Below are 19,617 nucleotides of genomic sequence, written 5' to 3'. Positions count from 1 at the left end.
TAATCATTTTACGTTTACTTTTGCGGGCAAGGTGTGTTGACGCGCTTTCGTGCAGGATATAATTAACTTAGACCTGTCCTGTAGCATCTACTACTGCGTAGGCAGCGGATAGATCATCAATTTTAAAATCATCTGCGAAAAGAAGATGACATAGGGCGAGTTTTTTTTGCGATTAGCTCTCTGCAGAAGAAATCGAGGGAACATTCAAGGATACATTAAAGCTTCTAACGTAAAAACTGATATAATATAAGAAAAAGCGGCAGAATATTCTAACAAAAAAAAATTCTAAATTTATTCCTTTAAACCTTTACTTCTGCAAAAAGAAAGCTCACAAATTCCATGCATGGGGCTCTGCTGATGATGCTTTGCTATGGTCATTCTATCTTGTCTACTTCCCTTTGTATGTTACAACCGAAATGATGTAATAAATATACTTTCAAACTTTTCATCCATGAAAACACACAATGAATCAATTTCTGAGCATTTGTGGTTGTTGTATGTACGCATTCATACGCACTTATCAAAGCAATGAATGAACATTAATGCGCAGTCCTATAAAGATATCTACTCATAACCTTTGGATTATTACGTCACTTTTATACTAGACCTTTTGAGAGCTTTTACTTTTCTACTTTTGAAAATTCAACAGAATTTTTTCTTTTGTAAGGATTTTGAATCGTTTAGCCTCTCTTCTTTTGAGAATACATTTGAGTGATTGTTGGAATAATATCAAGCTAGGAGAAGAAAAGAAAGTAAAAGTGAAAGGAGAAAATAACAAATGCTAGAAACTGAAAAGAACTCGATTTTTTTTTCTTTCCTTTTGGCGAATAAAAGTTTTGTAAAGTTTTTGTGGTGGAAATTTTTAGAATTTTCAATAATTGTGTGAATAAAATGAAAGCCATCATTAAGTAAGCAAATAAGCTATCCTGTAGATTTAGTTCCTTTCTGACAACATTTCTTGGAAATTTTGGCCCACCAGGTATGCGCTAAATGAAACTCTATATATGATTTCCATATTCAACGGAATCATTGAGAAATATGATTCAGTTAATTAAATCCTCTATAGCGGAAACTCATCTCCCTAATAATACCCTTCCATTTTTCGTGCCTTAGATTACGAATAGGCTTTGGAGAAACAAAAACAAAACAAAAAAAATTTTATTTTCGCTCTTAACGCATAACATTTGTTGCTTCAGAAAACCATTTTTTAAATTGGATGCATTAAGGTTCTTCGGTTTTCATGTATATATGTAGTAGACAACTTAAAAAAATTTCCTTTTGAAAGAAAACTAAATTTTTATACCCTACACCACTAATGGTACGAGATATATTAAATTAGTGCGGATATGTGTAAGCCTGTCTGTCCGTCTGTCCGTTTATCTATCTGATGTCTGTACATGTAAATTTGTGTTCAAGCTACAGGCTGCAATTTTTGAGATATTTTGATGCCGTGTTTTGCTCCAAGGATGCAAGCTATTGCAAATGGTTCAGCTTGGTCCATTTCGCTCAAATGGAAAAAAAATGCAATTTTCAAAATTTCTCGTCAAAAGTGAATAAATATGAAAACTTTGGACCGGTTGGGGCAATTTTGGAGCCTCTCTCATCTAACGAAAATTAAAGTTCATGCGACAAAAAGGTCTAATTTTCAATACTTCATGATGAACTGTGCCAAATTTGGATCATCTCGGCCTATGCTTTGATCCTACCCTATTAAGAATTTTCACGGAAATTTCAAAATTTCAAAATTGATTCGTTATAGAGTAGAAGTGTCTAAGTTTTAATATGTGGTGATGAAAACTGATCCATAATAGTAATTTCATGCAAAAATGAACTCTATAAAATATGGGCCATCTGGGCGCCTATTCGCCATAAATACGCACATGAAAAATATGCCTTTATATAGGAACAGGACGTAATTTTTATGTTCTATGATGAAAATAAGAATTGTATTAGACAATGTAGTGTAGCGTATTTATACGATCGGCCTTGCTCTACAATAATGTTCTTACTTGTTTTTCAATACAATAAAGGCGAGTCAAAAGAGATATACATATATATTTATCATGACAATGACATAGGGAAATATGTTAATTAACTTCTTTTTTAATCACGTTTTCTGTTTATGAAGTAAAAAAAACCGATCAAAAATTAAATCTTGAAAAAATATTACAAAAGTGATCAATCGGTTTTTCTCCAACAACCGGACCGTTTGAAGTTTAAGAAAAAGACGTCGTAAAGACTCACGTGAATTAAGCTGAGAGAATCTTAAATATGTAATCATCAAAATGACTATTATTTCCCAATTTCAGTAAACACGGAAGCGACTGACTCGACTTAATACCTTTCATATATGCATACTCATCTCGTTATAAGATACATAAGAAGTGCAGTCAGAACATAAAGTATTTAGAAGGAAGGTACTATAATGATATTGATAGTCGCATTGGACAATTTTTGATTACTAACGTAAGGTGGAAAATACGGAAATAATTTATTCCCAATTTTCATATTTTTTGCTCCGTTTAAAGTAATGAAAAAGAAAATCTCCAAAAGCAAAATAATTATTAAAAAAAAAAAAAAAAAGGTAACTGTAAATAATAAAGCATATAGGACCGCTACAAGAAAAAAAAAAAAAAACAGTTGAAATATTTACATATACATATGCGTTGTATAAGTGCGCATATGCTTATGTATGAATATAAACCATAAAACACATATTCATTTCTACATTGTCTCATCGTTTATAACCATTTGACTAATACACTCAGACAAAATTCTCAGTAATATTGATAAATTAAAAAGAATACGGAAAAAAAAAGTTAGTTAACGTTTTTTTTTGCAAATTTTTGCTTTTTTCTAAATTTTTTTTTTTTTTTTTTCCTTTTTTAATTTAGTGCAAAAAGATTTTTTAGACTGTAGTTTGTTTGTATTGTCTGAAAATTCTCTGCGGTAATCATTTAATTCGTTGCCGCTCGCGGTTTTTACGAGTGGTTGTTATACCGAGGTCTTTGAACTTGTTTTCGTTTCTTCTCTTTTTTTTTTTCTTCTTACTTTTATTATATTTCATTATTTTCGGTCTTTTTCCTACACAACATACGCACGCATACATAATTGTATACACATATGTATGTAGTAGATATATAACGTGTAGCATAGAAAGGGAGCCAAAAATAGGTCATTCATAAATATGTATACGATTTGTATATGATTTGATTTTTTTTTCTCTCTCTCTCTCTCTCTCTCTCTCTCTTTTTAAGATACGTATGTGTAGTATGCATATCTTTGAAAATAAAGTTAGAATTAAAAATGATATTATAAGAAAGTGTTATAGAAACTTATATAAAATTATAATTAAAAGTATGTTTTTTTTTTTCTTTTTTTTTAGCTTTTAGATTAAAGGTCGGGATATACGAGCGCAGAGAGTGGTAATAAGACAAAATGAAAAAAGAAATTAATTTTTTCTTTTGTTTGGTTTCTTATTTTATTATCAACATGGCCCAAAACAATAGTTAAGACTGTTGTGCATTATGATAAAGAGAGAGATTCACATTTTGTTGTTGCGTCGCTCAACTTTTTTGAATAAACTATAATGCATTTTCTAAAACGTTCCTTGAGACGAGCCTTTCTCGCTTGAGTGAATTCAGCTTCCAAGTTATTCAAAAGAATTCCTCGACAAAATCACTGTAACTTTTCTAGCTGAGTCACTTTGAAGACGAAAGATTTACATCAAACTTCAAATCGTCGAAATTACTCTTCGAGTTATTCTGTAAAGAAATATATTTTTTTAATAAATTTATCAAATTTCCTTCTGAAGTTCAGCACTTCTTTTTCCCCGTCCATCCCCACTCTTTAAACTTTATTGCTTTTCGTACTTCCTTGTACTTTTTGTCGTCTTTTCTTTTCTTTTCTTTTTTTTAAACTCATAGTGGTAAAAGCATTAACAAGAAACGTATGGACATCGTAAGCGAAATGTGACAGTAACGGGAAAAATTACTACAAGCAGGAGGCATTTTCAAAACGAGATACGTTACATGAGGTAAAGACATAAAAAAGTAGAAGAAATAGTTTATATGTGTTTTGAAGGCTATACATGGAAATGACAAAATACATTGCCAATTGCTTGCGCATCGGAGTCACACTCTGCTTTTTGATAGTCATGGGAAATATTTTTCCAAAACTCAGGGTTAGTGTCGGTTATTGATACGTCATTTAAAAAATGTTTCTTCCTGAACAGCCTATCATCATTTATAATTAACTAAAGATGTCTATAGCGAATATCCGAGCTTTCTCCGCTGTCACCTTTACGATTGTGAACATAGTCTATAATTTCCGAACGAACCTATGGTTGCGCTTATTGATCGCCTATAATTATACTCACTCGCAAAGGCGTGATTTTTTACAAGATTATTACCTTAAAAGTCGGCTAATGTGATCGAAATAATAGGAGTGGTAATGCCGCATTTGCGTCTCCATTCAATTATTCGACTGGGCATGCAATTCATTATTTTAAATAAATTTATTTTCCTTCATTGCTCGCCTGGACAGTATCTAAGAATTTACTTTGAACGACTTTTCTGGATCTCTACACTATCTTCTTTTTTTTTTTATTTTCCATTAAAGAACTAATTACGAGGATAAACAAGAGATTGAGATTCTCTAACTGCGATAAAGCTCTCCTCTAATATTGAAAATAAAGCTTTGCTTTTACGGCCGTCCCTTTTCTGTGTTTTCGATAATTTTACAATGAAAGCACGATTTTCTAATACATAGTTGAGACGATAGTTTATTAGAATTGCAATTCTCTTACCACATTTTGAAAATCCGCTTTGCTATTTCTGTAATGAAATTTCTTCAATACTTTATCCTTGGTTTGGTTGTAACAAATAATTGTATATAATATCTAACTTGAAATGTTCGATTTCATCAATAATTTTAACAATTGAATTGACGAAAAGGTTTTAACAAATCTTTATTAAAAAAGCAAAGAGCATTTGATAAATGATTTTAATATCTGATTAGGAACTTTTAGCCTATTAACTTCATGGTGTTCCGGCGCAATCAAAGACTGCACTGAAAATGAACGTTTCATAGCTCTGTGCCCAGGAGACATAGGGATACTTCACGTGGCACTGCAAGATCGCACAGAAAAATCTTTGGATTAATGCTAGCGTTGCTGAGCCCGTTTCGTTCAAAAGGAAGTGTTGTTTGTAGAAACTTAGCAGCGTACATAAAATTGATCCCAGATAAACAACCGATTGTCGTAAGTTACACAACATTGGCTCATTTTTGCAATTCGGAGATTTCGTAAAACGTTACCGCTACGCCGGTAGCAATTTATTTGGTCCGGTTATACGTAATTATGTTCGCTGCTCATCCACTTCACTTATACGCTAATGCATCTTCTATTAATGCATCTATAAAATGCCTACACAACGAGCGCGATTATATTCAACCGCACAAATACTGCTTAGAATGATGAATTAATTTTCAAAAACAGTTGTTATCAACGCGACGTTTATTTTCGAAAAGCAATATATTTTGACAATAACTTCAAACGCTTACACATTGAATTCAATGCTTATTTAAATTTTCTTCTCAAATATTATTGAAACAAATACTAGTAATTTCGCATGTTGCAGATGATTGCATGAATAATATACATATATGTATATATATATATCTATATAAACATCTATATATATGTATATATACGAATATATACATATATACGAATAAGTAAGAAAATTATATTCAATCATGATTGAATCTTTTATACCCATCACTGTCATCCCAAAAAAAGAAGAAAAAGAACTAAATTAGTTTGAATAGTTTGAAACATTGGGCGGGGACGGCTGATTTTTTCTATTTTCAGAATAAAAATTTTAAACTTATACGGTGTGTATGCTGTACTTTACAAGTAAAAAGCAAAAAGCCCAGAAAGCAAAAGTGTTCACAATTTTCGTTATATAGATGTGTGGACGTTGTAGGCGTGTTCTTTGAAAATTTTGGGCATTTTCAAACACTGTTACAAGTTTGTACTTGCGGATATCTTTATTTCTGCGAACGCAAGAATAGCTACCACAAATACTACACGATCGCGCAGACGAACAGATGGACAGCCGATGATGCGGACATACTTAGGTGCATTCCGAATTTGAAATTGACCAAGAATTTATAAGTAATAAGCAAAAAAACATTTTTTTAATACCAAATGTCGACTCACTTTTCGCCATACCGTAGGCGTGTCCTTCCACAACTTTCAATCAAAAGCCTGCCTACAAGAACTTTCAATGTTTCCGCCAAATGTGAAGCCAATGGCTTCGTTTTTGCGTCGAGGAGAATGCTTACAGCTGACATTAGAAAGGCGGACAGACAGACATGCTTAAATCGACACCGAATTTGATGCAGATCAAGAATATATATGCTCTGTGGGATCTCTGAAGTTTCCTTCTGGGCGTTGCAAACATTTTGACTAAATGTAGATACCCCCCATCCTTCGGGGAAAGGTGTAAAAATGTAGATACAAAAAATGCTTGGTCTTAGCTAAGAAGATTTACTTTTAGCAAAATTAAGAAATTTAACTTCAAATTTTGTTAAATTTCCTTCCTAAAAAAAAAACCGGATCTCTCCTATTAGATAAAAATCATAAGAGAGAGAGTTTAATAAAGTCAATTTTGATTAAATTGTTTAAAGGAATATTTTTCCTTAGGTAACATCAACGAGGTAAGAAAGTGACATTTGGCTGTGCCCGCTCAAAGAAAATATAAGAAAAAACGAAATTTTATTTCTCTTTCGATTTTTCTACAAGTTTTGTAGAATCATTTATGGTTGGTTGCATTACATATTGTGGAAACATTATTTACTTCTGATTTTGATTTTCGAAAGAAAAATATTCTTAGTTTATATACCAATGATATTGGGGTGTTCCACATCAACCTTCCCACAAGAACTTCAAATGCCTTTCTTAAATTTGAAACTGACATCATCATTTTGAATCGAGAAAATTTCGATTTAACAAGACAGACGGACAGACTTACACATATCTATCCAGATTTTGTTACTAAGCATATATGTACTGTATGGAGCTTCTGAAGTTTTTTCGCTGAATACTGCAAACGTTTCGATAAAACGAACATCGTTGCTGTGCATAAAAAGATATTATGTCCGTCTTTGAGACTACATCTTTTGTAAGCTTCAGGCTAGAGTTACACGAATTTGCAAAATATTTTACTTCAATCTCAAATCGTAAATAATTACACCAAGAAGTAAAATTGAAAACCAAAGTTTTCCATTTCCGTTTATTTAAATTTTCAAGACGAGAGAAAATTCTTAAATTTTCTTTTATTTTCATGCTTTCTATTCTAACTGCGGCGACATTGAAAACTCAGGAGATGCCCTTATTCATAATATGGGATAAACGCCTAAAAAACTAAGCAACAAAGTTTACATATAGTCCTGAAAAGAGGACTTTATCCCTACAACAATGTCTCTTTGATAACTAAGATGTTATTTATTTGATTTTTCCTTAAACAGTTCAGTTCATTATTGAAAGATAAATTTAACAGTATAAGCATAACCTAAAGAATGTTATCTTATTATGGATGTTGCAATTGATATACATGGATGGATGGACAAATATATAATAAATGAATAAATATATATAATTACAAATATATAAAATGTATTATTATACTGCATTAATCGCAATAATGCTGATGGATGAAGTTGATGTTGTTTATTTTATTAAAACGCTACGCTTATTTCTTTTCTGCTTTCGTTTACATATACATACATAAACGTTCATATAATTGTCTTAATTGTTCCCCTTTCTTCTTTCTTTTTTAGGTTTTTCTTTTTAACAACATAAAGACGTATTATTGTTTGGTAAGTGAATGAAATCATCGTTATTACTTATATACATACTCTTATACTAAATATCGATGTATGTACGCAGGAGTAGTTGAGAGGTTACTGAACTTTCGCTATTATCATCATCATGTTTTCTGGGCTATTGTTTCTCTTGTGGTATCGAATTTTTTTTTTTTTTTTTTTTTTAATTGTTTACTAAACTACGTAAGCATTTTATCCATTTACATTTACAATTAGTACAAATATGCGCATATACATATATAAGCTTTCGTTTTCAGTCATATTTAATGAAATTTCCATATTAAGCTTCTTGTATATTCTTTATAGTTTTGTCCGAAGGATGCAAATTGTTAAGACCAACTTTAAAATTTTACGCTTGCTCAATGGAAAAGCCACGTCCAAATCGGGTATAAATCAAGTAATTTAAGCATGCTTCGAAGAAAATAATTTCTTCTTCTTGCATGTGCCAATAATAATTACCTTCTTTCCGGCTCCCATGCCGGACAAAGATCGAGGTCCACGACCTATGCACATTTTACATATGTACATAATGAAAAAAAAAAAATGGAAAAAAGGCCTATTTCATTGTTAAGATACATGGAAAAAAAGAAAAAACGACGTCGCTAGTTCATAGAAGGACCTTGTGTGCAGATAATGCTTCAAGCGAAAGCGTTTTCATAACTAATTTGTAAAGACTTTAATGAAATAATTTTAAGTTTCACGATACTTCTTTTTTAGGGCTTCAAAGCTTTCGCCGGCTTTGATTAACATTTAGGGAGGCGAGACAGATCGCCCATAATCTGAGCATTAAACATTCAAAAGCAACCTTTGAACTTTAAACCAATTTGTTTTTTTAGTACGAATTTATGCAGTTTTTCTAAAGCGTTATATGTAGATCGCAAATATACATTATAGAACGAACCCTATGCAACTACCATTTGAACTTAGCATTATTAGAACACAAATTTGTTAAGTTCGGACCATAAGATACCTTCTTTTACATAAAACAAAACTTATTCTCTTTTTACAAGATAAACACGTTTCCAAAAATTCATGTAAAAGAATTCGCGCAAAAAAGATATCGGTTAAATGCAAAAATAGTAGGTTCGTCCCAGGTCCAACAAGAGCAACTAGAAAACGCGATAAACAATATTAAAAAAATTCTTGGAAAAGTTCACTTAAGAATTTATTTTAATTCATTAAATATATTACAAAAAATAGATTACACTTTGAAAAGCCCAACTAAATTGGGTCTCTACTCGATTCACAATTCGGAGAATTCCACTCTTATAATCGGCTTAATCTAACTAGATTGTGAAGTTACAATGCGTATTTGTGGTGAAAAATTAAATATATCCAAGTTTTCAAGTGTTGCATGTAGGTGATAGATGTAGCAAAAGATATCCTGAATTGTAAACACATTACCCATCACAGTGGCGGGTCACACAGTTACCCATCATTTTTTGTGTGAAAACTTCAATCGACAAATATTATTGCAGACTTTTACATCAACACCTGCAAAGTATTGCAAGGTAAAGATTTCATTGAGATAATTTCAGAGAATTAATAAAGAAATAAATACAAAATTAGCAATCATTCCTAGAAATCTCGCAGACCTCGCCATTAAACGCCTTCGTGGAGAATGAAATATGTAGCAAAAAGGAACAGAAACAATTTAAATGGAAACTGAATATAATAACTTAAAAACTTGCTGTGGAGGGCTATAATAGTTCGGCAAGAACTAAGAGCGCCCACATTAACGAAGAAGAACAATTCACGGATACCGTAATATTAGCAATAAATAAATTCATTTTATAAGTAATTATAATTAATTAGTGTAACGTTATTATTATTTATAATGTATTAAATCTATAAAACAAATCCCGCATGAAAAACTTCTCGCATGCAATTCAAAACCGAGTTCAAAATAAAATTTCTTAACTGCTTTTAGCGCACAAGTATTTACTCTCACACTCATCTTATGAATTTCCTTGGATATCATAAATTCTAACCCTAAATAAATTTTTTTTTAATTGCACTTCAATTAATATGATTTTTAGAAAATTATATCAATTACGCAGCGAACTTTCGTTTGTTGATTTCTTGAATAGAAGAAGAAGAGAAGAAAATTGTTTTAATACATTATATAACACTCTGTCTCCTAGGAAATTGACTAACATCAAATAAATAACAAAATTTTCTGTTATTAATTTGCTTAACATCAGTAGAAGAAGAAGCTGTTCTCCCATAATAGGCAGCTGTTCTTCATATTTGTACATCTGTTTACAAAACAAAAAAAAAAAGAAATAAGCAAACAAGAACAAGACATCTTTTAACTTAAATTAAATTAAAAATTTCAACCACATCTAATCTTTCATCACAGCCCAAAAAGAAAAAAGTTAGAAATCGCTTTACTAGGCCAAGCATGTTAAAAAAAAGTAATCGATTTTATAAGTATGTAGCTGTAATCGCCGGCCTATTAATTTTGGATATATTGGGTGTTTTCGCGTATTTCTTTGAATTAGATTATGAAAAATTGTTTCGCTATCCAATAGAAGGTGATATTGTCAGTTATGTTAGAGCTCGAAAGCAAAATATTAAAGCAAAGGATGAGACATTCCAAATGCCGCAACCAATTAATTACTATAATTTTACATTCATTCACCAACGTAAATGTGATGGTGTGGTCGAGTCGAGGTAAGGAAATTTTATAAATCGTAAAGCATTTAAAATAAGCCAACGAACGTCTTTACGATGGCAAATGAGTAATATATAATTCCTATTAAAGAGACTTTTGTTTACATTTGTCAAGGGAAAAAATATTTTTATTCTTAAATATTTTTCTGGTAAATGTAAACAAAAACAACGAGTGTTATTTTTTGTTGACATGAAATAACAAGTTAGGACTTAACGAAACTTGAAATTCCAAATTGTATTTCTATATTGAAATGGAGCAGCAGACCACAATTGATAATACTCGTTAAATCAGCTTTGCTAAATATTCAAAAGAGGGATGCAATACGTCGTACATGGGGATTTGAACAGCGTTTCTCCGATGTTAATATAAGACGTGCGTTTATTTTGGGAGCAAGTTTAGATCAGCAGCTGATGGAAGATATAGCATCAGAAGCTCATCAGTATCGTGATATAATACAGGCAGATTTTATAGATAGTTACTACAACAATACTATTAAAACAATGATGGCTATTCGCTGGGTGATGGATCATTGTCATCGTGCCCATTACTACCTTTTTGTTGATGATGATTATTATGTGTCGTTGAAAAATGTATTGCGTTTTGTTGCCTATCCAGCCCTTTATCCTGAAAATGCCATGACTCTAAATAGCAGATGGGAGTACAAAGCGCAAAACGAACGTTTATTTGCCGGCTTTGTTTTTCGTTCACGCCCCTTGCGTCAAAAATTCAGCAAATGGTATGTTAGCTTAAAGGAATATCCTTATAATAAATGGCCGCCTTATGTAACAGCAGGCGCTTTTGTATTGTCGCGTGATGCCCTTGTAAATCTATACTATGCTAGTCAATATACTAAACATTTTCGTTTTGACGACATATATCTTGGTTTGGTGGCGCTAAAAGCAAATATTCCACTAACACATTGTGGGCAGTTTTACTTTCGGCGACCACCCTATAACGGGCCCAAGAGTTATCGCTTTATAGTGGCATCACATGGTTTTAATGAGCCGCTCGAATTGGAACGTATTTGGAATGAGTGTCGATCCGCGAACTATGCCTGACAGGCAATGCGTAAACGTTGCAAATACAAAAAAAAATTCTTAGGTTAAAACTCGAGAAATTATGATAAAGTGTCTTTATTGAATTAAGCAAACTTAAATTTGTTCATAATTGAGTTAAAAGATTTTTTAAAGATTATTAATAATATTGAAAATAACATATTCTTTCATTTTCGAATTAAATAGTTCACAATTAATGCTTTTGAAAGAAGAGAGATAGTACAAACGGGGACTTTAAGATTTCCAAATTATATATAATAACAATCAACCACAACTAAAACTAAAGAGGAGAGAAACTGAAGAATCTGAGCTCAGCTAAAAATGGGCAAAAGTATAAAATTTTTGTATGTATCATGACTTTATACTATGCAAAGAAATGCTTGTGTACACGAGAAACCAACTAGACATAATTATGCAAGTGTAAGGAAAAAGGCTATGACCGTTCTACGTCGACTTGTAGACATTAAATTTATTGAGTTGGTACGGGACGATTTTGTGGAGCTAAACGGCTTACAAAATTTACTCCAGTCCGCAAAAATTTCCCCACCATTGGTGGCGAGCGGTTGGCCAAAGTTTCCGTGGCCATACGAAGCTCAGCAAATGCATTACGCGTATAAGGATTGCGTCGTGAACTATAGCGCATAACCAAGAAATGATAATAGACAATGGGTGTCATTAGTCCAGCACGTCCTCTAAAAGGAAAAACAAAAACGTAAGCAATTTAATGAAGCTTTAGAAAACTGAAACTTACGTGAATGTTAAAATCACTGCTAACGGCATAATGAATATTTCAGAAAACGCTATAGCTTTCAAAATATTAGCTGCCTGAAATTCTACAAGAGATATTAAAAATCTGGCACCCCACCACGAATTTTGGCCAATGACCTAAAAAGAAAAATACAGGAAAATAAAATGTAAATTTACAATCAGTTTTACAATTTTTAAAAAACCAATTAAACAGTAGTACTTACATCCAGCAATTTCAAAGAATAACTAGAAACTTGCAAAACGGCGAATAATACTATAGGTACTACTATTAAAAATGTTGGCTGCACATTGAAGAATATTAACGAGAATATTAAATAATGACAAGAGTCCTCCACAAATAATCGTGCCAGAAATTCACGCGATAACGTAAACGCTGGTAAACGTTGATGCAAACGTAAAGCCGACACAGCAGCATTAGCTAATAAAACTTTGTTGAAAGCACTTTGTTGATTACTGTGGAATAAAGGCAAGTTATATAAAATTTAGGAAATTTAGAGCCGAAACATGGAAATGGAATTTACCCAAATATAGGAAATATATAAAACAGTGCAAAGAATATAGCCAATATACGCAACGCCCACATGGCAGAATCGACCTTATGCGCTTTGAAATGATCAATCATTTTGGCGGGAACATTCTGGTATGCTTGTGATTGCTCCGAAGGAGGAGGAGGAGGAGGTGATGGCATCGACTCGGACGAGTTGAACGGTGCCGAACTGTCAGCATTATTTTCACGATTGCTGCCAATTTCGTCACTCATTTTTACCGGAATGATGAGAGAACTGAAATTAAAAAAAAAAAATTACAGTTGATTTTAAGCAAATCACGTTCACTATCTATCTCTAGAGGGCTCATAACCAGCATCTATATTCAGGGTTCTGTCCATATTTTCTTTTATATCATTCCCACACAGTTTACATACATACATAAATGCGGTCATACACGCTTGATAAGCCTTAGATTGAAACTTTTTTTGCCGATTCCTATAAGAAATGATTGATTGGAATTTCAGTGCTTATGAGTGCTTATGAGATTATTTAAAACTATGGATTGCTGATCCAGTAAAGACTGAATATAAACTGAGATCTGCAAAAACAGAATTAAACAACAAATCCATAGAAACACAAATTGTTTCTGAACAGTGAAGCAATTTACATTAAATTAATGTTCATAAGTGATTACTTTTTAACAATTTAATGACTGCAAAGATGGACTTTGACCTAGGCAGGTCGATTAAAAACCTGTTAAACTTCGTCTCGCTTAAAAATAACATATGCTTTACTTTGTCTAAGATGGTTGAAGGACTAAGGTCGTAGATAATGCAACAAGCAAATGAAAGTTTTGCTCATCTAAGCAAAGAAAAAGAGTATAACGCATGTTAAAATTTACGTTAGTTCAACTAGTTTTATTATTCATTTTTTCATTATTAAGATGTTCCCTATATAACGTTTCTACTACTTATAGATTTTTTATAGGGCCCCTGATGAGTAATACAGGTTTATATTGAACAAATATATGAATTCCCAAATGTCGGCTTATACGACTTTCTTGCTACTCAGGTAAAGATATAAATAACGCAAATTTAAAAACTATACAAGCCAAAACGTTACTTCATACGAGTGCAATATTTCTTTGCCAAAAGCTAAGGTAGCCATTTTTTTGGAATTTAAAAGAGTAAAGTCAAATTGTAGCATCGTTCTTGACCCAGATATATCCAACGTTTGAGAATTTAATTCTAAAATTCTTTTGAGTTAGAGAATAGACAAATGTTTCGATGGAATTAGTTGAGGTTAATTAATAACTTCACCTTAAATTTTAGGTATGGAAAACGTTTCAGTTGTTACGATGCAAAGCTCAATTCTTTTTTTATTTCGAGGCTTGCAGAAAAAATTGACCGAAATTATTTTTTATTTAGATTGTAACAAATATAAAGCAATCAGAATACTTCCGCACGTAGAAAAAAGTGCTTTATCATTTGGCATATATATATATTCACACAAACACATAATTACAGATAATCAGTGGTGGGAATAATTTTACAAATCCTTGCCTTCAATCATAAAGTTCGAAGCAATAACTACTTACTTTTATTATGCGATAAGTATTTAACAAATTATTAAAGAATTATTTTTATTTTCTATTATTTTCTGCGAACAAATATAATTTTTTCACTAAATTGTCAATTGTAAGGGGAAAAAATTTTAGATATAAAAAACCATCTGACAATTGGAAGGAAATGAGTTTATGTGTTGAACTGAAATGAAATTGAAACATTCTTTTAACCCGTAACATATAACTGTGACAAGCCTATCTGAAATACAAATAACAGAGAGAACTAATATAATAAAATTGCTATTCCATTAACAGTCACTGAAAGGCTTGTCCTTTTATTCCTGTTACTTATATTCAACGAAGTTCTGTTAAAGACTTTTTTGTTGACATTATGCTATATCAAAAGTCTAGGAACAGGAATATTTCTAATTAAAAACAATTTATATTGTGCTCATAATTAATTTATGTTTAATATAGCATTTTTGCATAATTCTGTGCAATTTTCAGTACTACGCCTTATTTATTTTATATGGTTACTCAGTATACATTCGAGGCTGCAATGTAATTACAGTAAATAAATCAATGGGCACATACACATAAATAATTTAAAATTTATCCTTAGCTCTAGCTTAAGCAGTTAAGCAGTTTAGATTTGTCTATTGTTTGTGCGATTGGCGTACTCTAAATTTTTTGGATTGTTGGGTGGAGATGGACTAAGCCAATGGATTTGTTACTTACAAGTCCAGATAATAAAATGTCGTAATTTTCTTCAGAAATATGTATAAAACGCGACAAAAAAAAGAGAGGGGTTTACAACTAAGGCCGGTATGATTGTAGCTATGACTAAATTGACATGCCGACGGGGCATGAGTTTCGAATTTCGAATTTGTGCTCAATAAGACGCTTAGCAAACAGTCCAGTAAGCGTCGCGCGCGACCAATTCTTTACCCTATTTTCAAAAAAATGATAATTCTTTACCCTATTTTCTAAAAAATGATAATTCTTTACCCTATTTTCTAAAAAATGACTTGTACATCACATATTATCCAAAACGTTTGTTTGTAAGTTGATTGAAAACATAATCTATTTATAATGTTTTAGATAGACTTTCTGGTTAGTTCGTTTCAGTTCAGAGTTGCATTTTTGCTATGCAATTGTTAATTTTCATTATTTTGTTTAACTCTTCTTTTTGTGCTATGTGGAAGTTCGGACACAATAAAAATAAAAGCTGATTATGGAAGACGAGGATTTATCTTTATCGCCGGGTACATTAGCCATTTTGAATGAATTTCTTAAGGAAAAAGCTGATCGTGAACGTGCAGAGCTCGAAAAAATAAAAAACAAAAATTATAAAGATTTACATTTTCAAGAAGATTGGGTAAGCAAAAGAAGCTTGATTAATAAGCAAAACAGAGTTAATATTCCAGTTCCTTCAATCACTAGCAATTGAGCCAATTTTGGTATAGCTGTGAAACTACAGATGTCTTCGGAAAGGTAGTTAAACAACTGCTTCAAGCAGCGGACGATGCTTCTTTCCATATAGCTCTATTATCTTGTCCCTCTTTATATAAATCAGTCAAAGAGATTCATGATACGGGTACATTATACTTTTTGTTTTGGTTTTTGAAAGAATTTAATCAATGTTTTCCTTCTATTTCCAGTGCAAATCTTTGAGTATGATAAACGCTTTGCCGCTTTTGGGGAAGATTTTGTTTTTTATGATTTTAATGAGGGATGTGAAGCTAATAATTTAAAAAAATTTTCTCATCAATACGATTTGATAATAGCCGATCCTCCGTTCCTCTCAGAAGAGTGCATAGTCAATATGTGCAAAATCATCGAGTTTCTCTTAAAACCTTCTGGGAAGGTTATTTTTTGTTCGGGTGTTTTAGTGGAACCTTGGCTATGCTCTTATCTACCCGTTAAAAAGTGCAAATATCAACCACAACACGAGCGCAACTTGGGCAACGAATTCGCTTCTTATGCTAATTTTGATTTAGACCATTATATTATAAGGTGACTGTCTTAAGAAATGAACAAAAGGTTTTTTCTTTTTGCAGGCTAAAGTTTAAATGTAATAGGTTTACTAAACATTAACAAACATTTATTTGGAGATATCGGCTTCTTTACGTTGTTGCACCAATTCGCGCAAGACGTCTTCTTGTTCTTTTAACGACTTCAAGAGGAATTCTTTTTTCTGGTTTAACAATTCCAAGGCTTTGTCACATTTATCCTGACGAGCCTTAAGCTCCGAACGCATGTCCTGAACGTTAGTTAAAACAAACATTCGCCCCACAGATATGTACACTCTAAAATGCAGAAAGATCAGTCGATTAATAATTCTCTTCCTTGAATTCGAAGCCAAGAGCAGAATTACCTAGTGTTATCTGTTAAATCACTGGTGCCCTTCTCTGTTAGTTTGTATTTTTGTTTACCAGTCTTCACCATATCACATTTCATGTCGATCATATTCATCTTTTTAGTCGTTTCTATTTTGGTTACCTGCATCTCAGTGAAAGCCTAGAGTGTGAATATAAGAATCGGAAGGGCCTTTTAATATTTGTAATTGCTTACAATTTATTCTCATTTTCAAACGCTTTGGAGTCATGGAATCAATAACTAAATGATAAGCGCAACTTCAGTGTGTAAACAAATGACACGTGCATAAGCTCCCCAATACACATTACCTTGAAAAAAAAAAAGATTTATGAAGGCTTCCACTAACTAGAAGCCGAGCTTAAGCCCACTTGGACTAAGTGTACATATAGTTTGGATAGAATTGCTGCTTCAAACATCTTATTTCTTTTTAGGATATGAAACAAGCGTGTCCACATTAACGAACATGTATAACATTTCAGTTGTTATATGCAGTTGTCAGATTAAAACAACTTGATTTTATGATATGACTTTAGGTTTAGTTAGCAGTGCCACAGAACAGTCAACGCAATAGAAACATACAACAAAATTGCGACATTTTTCATCATTTTCTGCTTTTAATGGTCCTCCGCGTCGTATATTTTTTTACCTTTTTTAATTCCAAATCCATTTGTTCCATTTGTTCTAATTGATTTAATACAATCCTCCAAATTTATTTAACAATTTTAGAACAATAGCTATTGTATTTCTTTTACTAGGGAAATTTTCTTTTTGCACCAAATAAGATAAATAATGTCTAAATATCTGCATGAAGCAATGTTATTAATGTATTAGAGTGAATACAGAACACTGTTCAATTCACTATTGTGAACTGCTTTTGCTTCTTCTTGGCACGGCAGGGCTGCCAAAATTTGTATTCGACTAAAATAAAATTTGAGGTAATGAATCCTGCTAACCGGTTCGTTTGTAATGTCGAACAGTGTCTACAACTATGTTAGAAGCGCATTAGTATTTATATAATTGATCAAAGTATGAAGGCTTGTGAGAAGAGTACGTATTTACTAGCGTGAGCGTATAAAAATAAAATTCTAATTTTAAACGTGAACTTCACAACGCAAGCATTGTGTTTCGTACCCATCGTGCAACAAATGCAAGCATGCGCTTTTGTGAATAACATTCCTGTTAAGAAAACATTATTTTTAGCTTACTGTAAGGATTTGTGGCTGTAAATCTAGAATCGTGTGTGTTTTCTTGCTGTGAAAGCAGTACCGTGTGTGTTTGTTGTTGAAAATTTTAATTTTTGTTTACACTTTCGTGCACGTGCTATTGTTTACAGTGTAAACATTTTTTCGATATAGAAAGAGACGGCAATATACCTCAATTTAATTTTTCCGCTCTAATTTTAATTGAGTGGTAGCAACACTACCATATTGCTTTACAGCAAAACGTAAACAAAAACATATGGTTTTAGAACCAAAAATAAAGATATTAACGTAAACGTAAACAAGAAATTTATAAAAAATAAGAAAGTTTATATAAAAGTATACAAGCCTGTTTATTGATTAGAGATAAAGAAGATGGATTTGATGTACATAGATATATATATTAATTGATTCATAACTTCGAAACTACCATTAGTCACTCTCTAAAAAACCAGTTTGACGAACATATTTCCACTTTAAAATAAATGGTCTCTATTGCTTCTTTTTCATTTTTCAAAAAGTAATGCATAGTTTAAATCCAGATTGCAAATTAGATAACAAAAAAAAGTGTACCCTAGTGTAAGGCAATCATAAATTAGATAAATAATTTCAAAAATTTAAAATAAATTTGTTCTTTTGTCTGTTTATTTTATTTCTTTGTACACATGCTGTGAGGCAACTCTTTATCGTGGTTCTGGGGCTGGAGCTATCTCATCGGGCACTAGGTATGCCACACAAGAAAGTTTATTTTTTAGGGAAAACTGGCTCGTTTTGTTTCATTGGGGTTTTTTTTTTTTGACTTTGTGACTTTCTTATCTACTAATAAGTTAGTTTAACTGAAAAAAAGAAGAAAATAAAAGGATTTCGCGTGAAGGCGTGTTTGCCGGTTGGCTACCCAGCGTGCAAGAGAAAGACCAAGCTAGAAATTGTCGGTCTCTCAACTCTGACGATGATGGAAGTCACCTCATTCGGACTTCCTGCAAGTTTGTCTTTGACAACCTTACCATGAAAACAGCTGTCTTCTGATTGGGTTTCCTCAAACCAGGCGGCGGTCAACTTAATATAACAATTAAATTTTAACTCAAACGTAAACGTAGCAGTCTCCCTTCCGACACGAAGGACATGTGTGATAAAAACGAGAGCGACTTTGACTCTTCACAATATAAAACCATATGATTCGTCAATTCCCATAAAGTTTTGTAAAATGTTTGCAAAGTAGAAGTGCCATCCAAAAATAGGAATAACGCCTTATTGTGCCAGCCCCTAACGGGGACTGTTCAGCGTTTTTACATCACAACTCAAAAAGGGCTTAAAAGAATATTTTTTTTGACTTTGAGCAAAAAGACAGCGTTAATGCAAATTCGACAATTGTTTCTTTCGAAATGTGTGGTATGTAACGAAAACATGCGCTTAGTGGTTGCGTACATAGTTTGATTCACTTCACTCCAATTGCCCAAATCACTAAAACACGATCAACTCAATTTAACCTTGCTTAGAGCTGTGTCAACAATAGTTTTATAAAACTTTGGCTATCGGCTATCAAGTATTAGGAAGCCAGATTTCTAGCTGGAAGTATATAACTTTCTAAAAGACTGTC

The 19,617-nt window shown here is 32.3% G+C and overlaps 4 protein-coding genes across 8 annotated transcripts; 2 read left to right on the top strand and 2 right to left on the bottom strand.

Annotated features, from left to right (window-relative positions):
• Window positions 1–10,168: 10,168 nt before the first annotated feature.
• Window positions 10,169–11,648, top strand: LOC119633769 (beta-1,3-galactosyltransferase brn). Of its 2 annotated transcripts, none has more exons than XM_038027502.1 (2): window positions 10,169–10,566; window positions 10,830–11,648. In XM_038027502.1, exons 1-2 carry the CDS (start codon window positions 10,295–10,297, stop codon window positions 11,623–11,625), a joined length of 1,068 nt encoding a protein of 355 aa, XP_037883430.1. In that variant the 5' UTR covers window positions 10,169–10,294; the 3' UTR covers window positions 11,626–11,648. The 2 variants fall into 2 exon arrangements, with proteins under 2 accessions (XP_037883430.1, XP_037883429.1); XM_038027501.1 differs by having other exon boundaries at window positions 10,827–11,648.
• LOC119633771 (protein-lysine N-methyltransferase CG9154) lies at window positions 10,487–16,547 on the top strand. Of its 2 annotated transcripts, none has more exons than XM_038027507.1 (4): window positions 10,487–10,566; window positions 15,648–15,820; window positions 15,886–16,039; window positions 16,104–16,547. In XM_038027507.1, the coding sequence occupies exons 2-4, from the start codon at window positions 15,677–15,679 to the stop codon at window positions 16,460–16,462; spliced, it is 657 nt and encodes a 218-aa protein (XP_037883435.1). In that variant the 5' UTR covers window positions 10,487–10,566; window positions 15,648–15,676; the 3' UTR covers window positions 16,463–16,547. The 2 variants fall into 2 exon arrangements, with proteins under 2 accessions (XP_037883435.1, XP_037883434.1); XM_038027506.1 differs by lacking the exon at window positions 10,487–10,566 and adding an exon at window positions 14,709–15,003 and having other exon boundaries at window positions 15,065–15,820.
• Window positions 11,685–14,532, bottom strand: LOC119633770 (Krueppel homolog 2). 2 transcript variants are annotated; one of them, XM_038027503.1, is made up of 5 exons: window positions 14,476–14,532; window positions 12,912–13,172; window positions 12,594–12,843; window positions 12,374–12,507; window positions 11,685–12,314 (listed from the first exon to the last, which is right to left on the bottom strand). In XM_038027503.1, the coding sequence occupies exons 2-5, from the start codon at window positions 13,148–13,150 to the stop codon at window positions 12,092–12,094; spliced, it is 846 nt and encodes a 281-aa protein (XP_037883431.1). In that variant the 5' UTR covers window positions 13,151–13,172; window positions 14,476–14,532; the 3' UTR covers window positions 11,685–12,091. The 2 variants fall into 2 exon arrangements, with proteins under 2 accessions (XP_037883431.1, XP_037883433.1); XM_038027505.1 differs by lacking the exon at window positions 14,476–14,532 and adding an exon at window positions 14,198–14,302.
• On the bottom strand, window positions 16,423–17,580 carry LOC119633772 (prefoldin subunit 1). Of its 2 annotated transcripts, none has more exons than XM_038027508.1 (3): window positions 17,468–17,580; window positions 16,820–16,962; window positions 16,423–16,751 (listed from the first exon to the last, which is right to left on the bottom strand). In XM_038027508.1, exons 1-3 carry the CDS (start codon window positions 17,495–17,497, stop codon window positions 16,547–16,549), a joined length of 378 nt encoding a protein of 125 aa, XP_037883436.1. In that variant the 5' UTR covers window positions 17,498–17,580; the 3' UTR covers window positions 16,423–16,546. The 2 variants fall into 2 exon arrangements, with proteins under 2 accessions (XP_037883436.1, XP_037883437.1); XM_038027509.1 differs by lacking the exon at window positions 17,468–17,580 and adding an exon at window positions 17,017–17,244.
• Window positions 17,581–19,617: the final 2,037 nt, after the last annotated feature.

The sequence above is a fragment of the Glossina fuscipes genome, unplaced genomic scaffold (genome assembly GCF_014805625.2).
Source record: "Glossina fuscipes isolate IAEA_lab_2018 unplaced genomic scaffold, Yale_Gfus_2 2, whole genome shotgun sequence".
NCBI classification, from domain to species: Eukaryota; Metazoa; Arthropoda; class Insecta; order Diptera; family Glossinidae; genus Glossina; species Glossina fuscipes.
The sequence above is the reverse complement of the archived record's forward strand: the minus strand, read 5'-3'. Positions and strand labels throughout refer to the sequence as shown.